This window comes from Erythranthe guttata, chromosome 10 (assembly GCF_056151865.1).
Source record: "Erythranthe guttata isolate IM_541 chromosome 10, IM_541, whole genome shotgun sequence".
In the NCBI taxonomy this organism is placed as follows: domain Eukaryota; kingdom Viridiplantae; phylum Streptophyta; class Magnoliopsida; order Lamiales; family Phrymaceae; genus Erythranthe; species Erythranthe guttata.
This window is the reverse complement of record NC_142542.1, coordinates 18134019-18144592: the sequence shown is the minus strand read 5'-3', so window position 1 is coordinate 18144592 and position 10574 is coordinate 18134019. Positions and strand designations below refer to the sequence as shown.

The following is a 10574-nucleotide window of genomic DNA, read 5'->3' as shown; positions in this document are numbered from 1 at the left end:
TATTAGTTTCAACAACCGGTAAGGGGAACAAAAAACATAAATTTTGTTTTATTTTTACAGTGACGGATTAATATTTTTTTTGGGGGTTGTTTTGGAAAATGGTAAACAAAATAGGGTTGTTTCGAAGAGTGTAACCGATATAGAGTCTGCCGCTACGTGGCCTGGCGACATCATGTTGTGTCGCCACGGTCAGCGGCAACAAAAATGTATTTTTTTAAGATTATAAAAATGCTGAAAAAAATAATGAAAATTCGAATAAAATTAATGTATTTTATGTTTTCTTTAGATTAAAAAGATGCTAAAAAATGTATTTTATATTTTATTATATTTTAGGTTTTTTTAGATAACCAAAATGTTGAAAATTCAAAAAAAATAAAAAAATTAAAAGTTGGGATTTAATGTCATCGCTGAACGTGGAGACACGTCATGAAGTCGTCGGGCGACAGACTCTATTTTGGTTACACTCTTCAAAACAATCCTATTTTGTTTACTCTTTCCAAAACAACCCCCAAAAAAAAAAACGCCGCCGCAATTTATTTCATGCTACACCATGCGGAATATATCATAGCTATATTCATTCACACACTAAGATACACGCTAATCCATATACGTGTAACATAAATTTGACCGTAACACTAACGCACATGTTATGTCAACGTAATTGTTGCGTAGGTGTTACAAATTCGCTAGATAATTTCGACACTGGTGAAATTATACTTGCAACGTATTACAATTAGAAGCCATTCCCTTTTCGAAGCCCGATAAAAATCTCGATTCAGATAAATCCGCGAGGTTGGAATCGGTACAACAAAATTTGTCAAAACAAAATAAAGCAGCAAAAATAAATCAATACAACCCCTCTCTTCCATCATTCTGCTGATTTTGACAACATTGTCTTATCCTTAAAATCAAATCTTCAATATTTCTGGATCAACTATCTTCACAATTACTACCTGTTGGTAAAAAAATATACAAATTAATATTTAAAAATATATATATTACAAAATTAAATTATAGCGCAAATCACAGACACCCCCTGAGGTATGGCTAAATTACAAAATCCCCCCTCTTGTTTCGGTAATTACAGTCACCCCCTCCTTTTAAATATTTTTACATAAAATTTATATAATTCGGTTATTTACCGAACCAAATGGGTATGAAATTTTGACGTACCGAAATTTCGGTTCGGTTTTACCTCTGGAGGGGTCTTTTCGTAAATTTACCTCTGGAGGGGTCTTTTCGTAAGATAATACATAGTTGAAGGGGGTGGCTGTTTGGGTCAAACAGGAGGGGGATTTTCGTAATTTGACCATAACTCAAGGAGGTGGCCGTAATTTTTCCATAACTTACAAGAAAAAAAAAAAGGAGAGAGACCTTACTTTTTAAAGCTTGGTTTCAAATAGAGAGCAGAGCTCCTACAATCTTCAACAACACATCTTTTTCCCTCGAATTTCACCAAAAATTCCTCGGCACAGAAATCGAGCGAAGCCCACTTTCTCCACTAACAACCCCACGAGAAAATCTTCCCAACTTATGAATCTTTCGATCAATAGACGGAACCTTCCGGAGAATCGCCCTCCATATCATCTGCACAGCATCATTTTCTTGCGAAGGATAATGAAACTCGAAGAAATGTTCCACTTCTTTTAGCTTTTCCCACATTCTTGTCCACTTCTCCTTACTAATATTCCTAATTAAATTTATGAGAAAATTTTCTCTTACAGCGTCCGATGAAGGGACAAATATGCAGAACTCGGAGTAGTTGATGATGTCTTCAAACGGAAGTTCGATGTCGTCGCTGATTATTACAGGCACGCAGTGGCTGGCTATAGCGTCGAAGAGTCGGTTCGAAGAAGGGGTGTCGCCTGCAATGTTGAGGCAGAATTTCGAAGAGTGCATCCCTTTGGATGCCGTGCTAATTCCGTCGCCTTGGATGCTTCCGAATGAGAAATGCACGTCTTTTTCGTTTTTTAGCATGTAGTATAATTCCTGCCTAATTATTCCACCCTGAAAAAATGAGAAAAATAAATGAAGTGTTGAAACAAAACTACGAAACTATAAATGTCAAATATTTCTTAAGAATTGGAATTATATGCTTTGAAACACATCATGTAAGAGGTTCAATGGAATCAAAGGTATGTAATAGAACAGAAACGTTGTTTTTCGAGTTCGAATCAAACTCGGATACGTGTAGTTGAGGTCTCGTTTGGTTCCTAAGATAAGATTAGCCAAGATAAAATTAAATTATCGTATGAAAATTCAACAATATTATTGGACCATGGGAGGTATAATAAATAAAGATCTCCCAATTAGCCAAGATTCGAGCCATTTTTTTTCCACAATTACAGGCCAACCCCAAAAATTTATTAGACTAACCAAACATCCAATGAGGTCCGATTGTTTAACTAATCATGGCTAATCTTACCAACCAAACAAGGCTTAATCAGACAGATTCCATATATAAACTCACAGCAGCATGTAGAGAATCAAGCCATCAACAATCATTACTAGAAATGTTAAACCAATATAACATATTTATCATCAGAAACGCAAAATAGCATATTTAACTTAAAAGCGACAAATACTTACATCTTTTCTGTAAATAGATCCCTGAAAATGGAGCAAAGTTTTACGACTATCGAAATCGGATTTGTCATCAACATAACTCGTGATCAAATGCTTGTAAGGTGCAATAACATCTTTCTCAACATTAGCCACCGTTGGAGGGTACCTCCCGAAATCTGCAAGAATGTAAATCGCAGGCCAAAGCTTCATCCTTGCATATAAAAGACTATTCGGATGATGAGCAACCACTATATGATCTTTTCCACCCGATTTTTTCCACTCCTCTTGAGCAGACAAAAAACTAACCAAATTTTCTTGTAATAAATCATTAATACTTTTCTTACTGCCTCTAGTCTTCACCTTCGAGTACCTATTATAACTAATGGATGCGAAAAACGGGACAAAGATAACATCGGCTTCACTAGAGTTACGCACTCTAACCGCGGTTCTGCCACTCAGATTTTTCGAGAATTCTGAGTTTAAGAGATCTAAAGTGAGCCAATACTCTATACTGTGCTGTAAATTTAATCCACCTGCATATTCGGGGACTTGTTGTGATCGAATATCGGGCCATACAGTAGGGCCCGCGGCTTTCCAACCCAATAGGCCGAAGTGGAATTGAGGGGGCAAATCGTACATGAAAACCTTGAGAATTTGGTTATTTGTGTAACAAGATGAATCAAGATTCTCAGTTTCTGCCATTGTTAGAATGTTGGAGCTCGAGAATGTAATAGAATCGAGAGAATAGGGCCCACCCGTCGATCTCAGGGTTAACAATCGAGATAGTATCAACAACGTCGATGTCATCAAGAACAAACAGAACAGGAATTTGTGGGAAATGAGCCACATTTTGTTTTTTGACATTCAAAAACCAGAGAAGAAATAAAATTCCTACAATATTTTCAAGAATTTATTGAACTAGAAGTGTAAGCATGATGATGACCGAAAGAAAATATTCTATCAAACACTGGCCCTTCTGATTTCTAAGGTGGAATAAAAGATTTAGTTTTTGAGGGTAGCTAAGGAAAACTACTCATTGAGGAAAATAAGCAAACACATAAAAGGCATTCAAAATCAGGTCATTTTTTTCGCACTTTCTGCATTTCTAATCAACGAATTAGGTTGCATGTATGTAGAAAATCGAAACGGTAAAGAATCTGGTTTCGGAAAACCCAATAAACTACAGAGATTCAGAAATAGAGAGAGAGAGAGAGAGAGAGAGAGAGAGAGAGAGAGAGAGAGAGAAAAAAAAAGATAAAATATTGGGGAAGAAAATGTTGGTTTGAAAAGTTGACACCATGAAAACAAAATGTGCAAGAAAATACAAAACCCAGATGGATTTTGATTTATCAGGTTCTTTATCTCAAGTATTTGAGAAATTAATTAGAGAAGAGAAGACAAATGAAAGTGAGAGGAGTTCTTGCACCGAAAATGGACAAAAGTGTGATTTCTAATATTTATTTATATTATTGTACATATTATTTTGCTGTTTTCTTTAGCACGTATCCAGCTTTTGTCTCTCTGTATTTTCCTACTTGCTTTTATTTTATTTTATTTTTATTTAATTCAAGAAATAAATATTTATTTATTTATTTATTTTGTCTAATATTTTTTGTGCAGCATGATAGTAGGAAGAATCTGAAGAAGCGGTCTCTCCTTCGTTTTGCCTTGTTTAAATAAAAAATTTAATGATAAATGAATAAATAAATAAATAGTTAAAGAAAATCAATTGTTATTGCAAAATTATGCAATCTTCCTAAATGTTTTCCTAGTTTTTTTTTTTAAATATGCGTGCAACCATATAGGTGCACTAGATACATTTATTCTCGTATAATAGCTGGCAAGGTACACGAGAATACGAACTTTGGTCAACTATCAAAGGCTCACTTGCTCCAACTGCCAGAATGACAAAATAATTATTAAAAAAAATCCACGACGAAAAAAAAAAAAGTATTATAAATTAAGTACACTTTCATAAAAAATCTATCACCAATTTTTTTTAAGAAAAAAAATATTATTATCAGATAATTACTAATATCCACAAGTTTAAAGATTTTTGATTTCTTAATTGAAAATTATAAATTACAAAAACGTTTAATAATTATAATTTAACTTTGTTACTGTTCTGTCCCGTAAGGATGACCTAATGACTGTAGCAAGTAAACTTGTGTCAATTGACCCAAGTTCGAATTATCTTGCCAACGATTGTTAGATCGTACTGTGATTTACATGCAAACTATATACGAGAGTGTAGGTTTTTTTACTGCACTTATTCCGGTTCATTCAATACGAACCAATCACAGAAAACCTTGTCACATGATGTTTCTTGAGATTTGAAATTATGAGCAGAACATTAATTTAATTGTGAGCAGAATCAGCATCGAAAATTAATTTTTTTTTAATGAATGCAAATCAGAAAATTCATTGATAAATGTGTAAAAAAACATTTTATTATAAGGTCTCGTTTAAATAATCACATGACATGAAATTTATTCAAACGTATATTTGTAGTATGATTCAAACAGGTTTTAACTAAGACAGGTTCAACTTCCAAGTATTGATAGATCCTAGGTAGTATAATTGGCCCTAATTAGTTGACAAAAAAATACTACTAATTAGGGATGTGAACGAGCCGAGCTCGGCTGTTTTGGCAGGCTCGAGCTCGAGTCCATTATGCCGAGCTCGAGCTCATGGAGTTATTTTTTTTGGGCTCGAGCTCGAGCTCATTATGTCTTTTTTTTTTTTTTGGCTTTTTTTTAATATTAATTTTTTATTAAAAAATATTTATATATTTTTTTAAAACTAATGAAAAACATTATAAAATAATAATAATAATAATAATAATAATAATAATAATAATAATAATAATAATAATAATAATAATAATAATAATAATAATAATAATAATAATAATAGATAATATATAATAATTATTATTATTATAATATATAATATATAATATATAAAATATTAAAAAAAAAAAAAAAAAAAACCAGCTAGCGAGCTGGCGAACAACTATATTTGGCGAAAAATCCGAGCTCGAGTTCGAGCCTTTGTCGAGCCGGCTCGTCGAGTTCACGAGCCGGCTCGGCTCGTTTACCACCCCTACTACTAATTGAAAACAATTAATGAGAAGGTTAGTTTGAATTTTATATATTGTTTGGTAAATTACATGTACACCCCTGAGGAATGTTAAAATATTTTAAGGTCCTTGTAGTTTTTTCAATTACAGCCATTCCCTGAAACAAATTACCGGAGCCAAGATTTCATGTCTAGGGGACCGATATGCACTATATTTGTTTCTTGAGGGGTTGTTAGTGAAACCGTAGACAAAAATATGCACTGCATATTATACACGCACCAAAGAATTTATCGTAAATGAGGTGAAAGGCTATAGTAGTATAATTTTTTGAAACTCGATAACACTTCAAACAAACTTAAAACAATATCGATTCAACCTTGTAATGCTAGGGTTTTAGCATTTACCATCCTTCTGTAACTTTTAATTGTTAAAAAATACCCATGAGCTAAAAAATTAGCAAGAAACCCCCCATAAAATCTAGTCAAGATCAATAAAGCCCCTGCGAGCCATTCGTGCACTACACTCGCCATATCTACAACCGGGAGTATATTTTTTGATGTGAAAAGGCTCAAATACCCTTGAAATTGAAAATATTATTAATTTGTTTCTTTTTCATATCTTATTTTAATCTAGCTCATAAATAACTCAACCAAGGGATAATTTATTTAATTATGATTGACAAAAGATTAAGGTTTACAATTTCTCTGAAAATCATTATTGCAGAATAAAAAATAAGGGAAGCAAAATTATATCCTAATATTCGAACGTAATTTTACCCGAAAATAAAGTTTAAATTAGAAGAAAAAAAATGGCAAGGGCAAAAATTAGAACTGAAATTGCATCTCAGAAGAATATCCAAGAGCCTCAAGATGACCAGCCATAGCCTTGTTCATTGGAGGTGGACCACATCTCAATATCTGTAACACCAAATTAATAATTAAATTATCCATTTATAGTATTAATTACTTTTGGTTTATTTTTCGGAATTTAATAAAGCTCGATTCGAACCTGAATATCAGATGCTGGTGCAGGGCAGTTAGCTTGAATCATTTCCTTTGACACGAAACCAACTCCACCGTTCCAAATTTCCGGGGGCTTTTGCAAAATCAAACAAAATAATCACTTATCAAATTTAACATATATATTATAGATGCAATCGGTTTTAATGTTTAAGGAATTTTCACCAAATTCGTAGCTATCGTTAGTACCCTCGTAAACGAAGACAAAAAGACACATTTACCCCTGATTATGCATAATCGAAGACTTTAAAATGCCTTATTTTCAGCCTCCTATTAAACATAAAACATAGGCTACAAACATACATGGGCACAATAATTAATTAATAATGTATATAAGATCAAGAAAGCTGTAAAATGCGGTAAAACTCAAACCGAAACCCGAAACACAAAAACCCGAAAACCCAAAAACCCGAAACACGCACACATCTAAGTGTATGTGCGTACAAATATATTTAAGTATTTATAGAGCGTAAAAACTAAGGAAAAAATATCACATTTTCATGGCTGCCTATTTATAAACCCAAGACTTATATATTACTGATTATGAGAGCAAAAAAAGAATCCAAGCGAAATTGTAATTGTTCGGAATGCCGTAAAAAGGATATGTAATATCAAGAAATTACCTGGTTAAGTACGTAGTAAATTTTGAACCTGTCTGGGTAGTTTTTTGCAAGACTATCTAATTCATCCTGCAACCAACAAATAACCGTATTCAGGCAAAAAACATTTGTAACAAGGATCCATCGTAATAAGATAATAGGATAATTAACAAACATTGCCTCTATAATTAAATTCATTTACAAAAAAATTCCGCTGATATTTATTACCTTTAGCAGAATGTCATCAGAAGTAACATTAGCGTAAACCAGATGCACCTTTGTGTGGTCACTTGGGTTTTCGAGGATTGCTCTAGCAACCTAAAATCGAAACCGAAAAATAAATAACAAGATATGTAAATTAGCAACCTTTTTCCATCTACGACAAATTAATCTAGTTAAAGGTCAATCGATAAATGAAAAAAAAAGAAAATAATTGAGGAAAAAACACGAATATAATTTTGTTGAATATTATTAACCTGGAACATTGGTGTGATTCCAGATCCGCCAGCAAGCATTCCGAATGCTTTCACTTGGCCCGGTTGGTACTTAAAACGACCCTATTTTTTTTAAATAAACCACAAACAAAATCAGCTTTCAAGATTTATATCTCTGTGTGTGTGTGTGTGTGTGTGTGTGTGTGTGTGTGTGTGTGTGTGTGTGTGTGTGTGTGTGTGTGTGTGTGTGTGTGTGTGTGTGTGTGTGTGTGTGTGTGTGTGTCTGTGTGTGTGTGTGTGTGTGTGTGTAAATATCAAATTAAATCGACATAACCAATAGAAAGCAATCCAGCACCAGTAGCTTCTAGGAAAAAAAAAACTTGTCTCTAAAATTCTTCCACGTAAATTTTCATTTTTCATTTAATTTTTGTTCTTCTCGTTTTGAATTTGAGGAAAGGGGTATGTGGGTGCCGACAATAATAAAAAAAATTAAATCGCATAAAGATTAAGTCTTAAATAGGATTACAGCATTGTACCTTTGGTCCTTTGACGGACATATAATCACCTTCACGCATTTCTCGAAAATGATGAGACATTCTTCCTTGTGGATACATCTATCATCGAGCACAAATTTGATAAGTATTAATGCTATTGCATAAACAAATAAACGGGTGGTGAAAATATAGGGAAACGCACCTTTATAACTAACTCAAAATACCCAACATCGGAATCCAAAGTAGTTGGAGTGTATGGTTTAATGACCTCTTCACCTTGACCATCTTTGCCCCTGTAACAAAACCATTCCACCGAACAAATTGTAAACGGTACGCCATATATAAACCAATTAAAAACGAATTCTATTAGATATTAATTTTGACAAAATTAACCTGCAGCTTATGTGTTGCCCTATGGGAAGGCCTAAAACGGAAGTGGGTGTAGGAAGAGCGAATTTGAACTTTGCTACGTTATGGCTGAGTTGCGTTTTCTTGACAAGCTTGAACTCCTTGAAAGTTTCGGGATTCAAGCAAACTGTCAAGCAGAGAAGATATACTAATAAGTAGAGATTCGACAATATAAAACATAGAAGGTCTTATATACAACATGCAAGAACGTGTTCGTAATTTCTTATCCTCCTCGAAAACTAATGCAAAATCCACTCGAACAAATCGAAACACAGACCCCAAATCCATACATGAAATGGTTAAATTAAAATCAACCCACTTCATATTACATACAAAATTAAGCCGAAAATGAAGATTTTCTTAATTGAAGAACCAAATACATCATCTTTAGGCTCAATGCAAGCCACCAGACAAAAACCCAGCAACAATCAACATATATTAGACAGAAACAACATTAAAAAACACAATAAAAAGTGGAATTTTATTCTCTTAGACATTTCATCGAATACCTTTGGGCTTCTTGGAGGAAAACAAGAAATACACAGCACCAACAGCAACAAGAGCAACAGCAACACCAACAAACAATTGCCCTTCAGATGTAGCCAAGAAATCCATACCTCCCATGAATTACCAAAAAACCTGAATTTTTTTCACACAAAAAAATTGAATTCATCCAATGAGAACTAAAATGCAGACTCCTGATTATATAGCAGCAAAAAAATCTTGAAAAATAGAATAAAAAAAAAAAAGAAAAGATGCCAAGATTTGTTCTAACATACTTGAGACCAGGGGAAAGAATCTTCAATAAAAATCAGTGACAAAAACAAGAAAAAGGAAATGAAAAATGCGGCTAAATAAATAATAAGAAGTGTCTGAAAACGAAATGGCGATTGCCAAAGTAGGTGAGGAAAAAAGAAAATTTTGGTATTGAAAATTGAAAATTGAAAATTGAAAAAAAGAAAAATCAACACCACCTACCTACCCCAGCTACAGTGTTCTCCACTTCAGTCCCCGGAGCCCCTGGTTTTTATCTTTACCTAACGAATTCCAAGAACCAGTGTGCCACCACCACGTGCGCCATGCTTCTATTTTCTATTTTTTATTATTATTATTATTTTTTATTTTTTATTTTTTTGTACCCATATATGTTGCTGATTATATTATGCAAAATTCTCCATTCCTTTTTATTTTTCTAATACACTTTGTCAACGAATTTGATTGTGAATTTTGATGATTTTTAATCAATTTTGTATACACTAATGCTTCCTATTTTCCAATTAGGGGTAAAAATTGGACGGACACACTTTTGAAAAACTTAAAAATTTATTCCAAAGTGAAAATCAATTCCACCTTTTTTTTTTCAGAACAATTTGGACTTGAACAAAAAAAATGTTCTAACTCGAATTTTCCTTTTGGATTGTAATCGATAGAATTAAAAAAAAATCGTTTTTTTATGCACATATATTATTAAAGAAAATAACAAAATAAAAGTTTACTTTTTATTTTGACCGAAATTTCCATGAATTTAGAGAAGGGAAAACTTACTATATCTTAAAGATAATGGGAGTAGGCGGTGTGTCAAAATAAAGGTAGAATTTTTCACCTTTTACTTATATCTTTAACTTTAGTTGTTTTAACTATATTAAAAAGTAGTTTAGTTTTGGAAAATCGGTAAATTACGGCCACCTCTTTCGGTAATGTTAAATTACGAAAAATTGTTCTTGACTAAATAATTACAATTACCATCAACCGTAAATCTTCTTACAGTTCCACCTTTATCGTATTAAATTTAATAGGATCTTCTAGATTTCGTGGAATATTTTCTAGTTTGCACTTGTGTTTGTGCAAAAAATGAAGTTTTTAAAGCACCACAATCTGATATTTACAAGGAAAAAGACACATCTTAGATCATCTTGTTTCAAACTGGGGTAAAACATGTACAAACTGTGGAATATTCCACATATTGTAGAAGA

General features: G+C 32.9%; 2 protein-coding genes across 5 annotated transcripts; both read right to left on the bottom strand.

Moving 5' to 3' along the window:
* Window positions 1-591: 591 nt before the first annotated feature.
* Window positions 592-4139, bottom strand: LOC105965849 (putative arabinosyltransferase ARAD1). 2 transcript variants are annotated; one of them, XM_012990397.2, is made up of 3 exons: window positions 2590-4139; window positions 1380-2007; window positions 592-953 (listed from the first exon to the last, which is right to left on the bottom strand). In XM_012990397.2, the coding sequence occupies exons 1-2, from the start codon at window positions 3427-3429 to the stop codon at window positions 1453-1455; spliced, it is 1395 nt and encodes a 464-aa protein (XP_012845851.1). In that variant the 5' UTR covers window positions 3430-4139; the 3' UTR covers window positions 592-953; window positions 1380-1452. The 2 variants fall into 2 exon arrangements, with proteins under 2 accessions (XP_012845851.1, XP_088680273.1); XM_088824147.1 differs by having other exon boundaries at window positions 1375-2007; window positions 2590-4071.
* Window positions 4140-6288: 2149 nt separating this feature from the next.
* LOC105965846 (NADH--cytochrome b5 reductase 1) lies at window positions 6289-9808 on the bottom strand. 3 transcript variants are annotated; one of them, XM_088824144.1, is made up of 10 exons: window positions 9580-9808; window positions 9111-9240; window positions 8587-8728; window positions 8396-8486; window positions 8236-8313; window positions 7742-7822; window positions 7494-7583; window positions 7290-7355; window positions 6656-6742; window positions 6289-6564 (listed from the first exon to the last, which is right to left on the bottom strand). In XM_088824144.1, the coding sequence occupies exons 2-10, from the start codon at window positions 9223-9225 to the stop codon at window positions 6472-6474; spliced, it is 843 nt and encodes a 280-aa protein (XP_088680270.1). In that variant the 5' UTR covers window positions 9226-9240; window positions 9580-9808; the 3' UTR covers window positions 6289-6471. The 3 variants fall into 3 exon arrangements, with proteins under 3 accessions (XP_088680270.1, XP_088680271.1, XP_012845848.2); XM_088824145.1 differs by having other exon boundaries at window positions 9584-9671; XM_012990394.2 differs by having other exon boundaries at window positions 9381-9603.
* Window positions 9809-10574: the final 766 nt, after the last annotated feature.

What these genes read in the sequence shown, in the direction of transcription:
- LOC105965849 (XM_012990397.2), bottom strand. Translation starts at nt 3,429, where the DNA reads ATGTCAAAAAACAAAATGTGGCTCATTTCCCACAAATTCCTGTTCTGT. An exon ending in GATCTATTTACAGAAAAGAT is followed by an intron (nt 2,008 to 2,589) that starts GTAAGTATTTGT and finishes TCATTTTTTCAG; the next exon opens with GGTGGAATAATTAGGCAGGA.
- LOC105965846 (XM_088824144.1), bottom strand. Translation starts at nt 9,225, where the DNA reads ATGGGAGGTATGGATTTCTTGGCTACATCTGAAGGGCAATTGTTTGTT. An exon ending in CTGATGACATTCTGCTAAAG is followed by an intron (nt 7,356 to 7,493) that starts GTAATAAATATC and finishes TGTTGGTTGCAG; the next exon opens with GATGAATTAGATAGTCTTGC. An exon ending in CACCAGCATCTGATATTCAG is followed by an intron (nt 6,565 to 6,655) that starts GTTCGAATCGAG and finishes TTGGTGTTACAG; the next exon opens with ATATTGAGATGTGGTCCACC.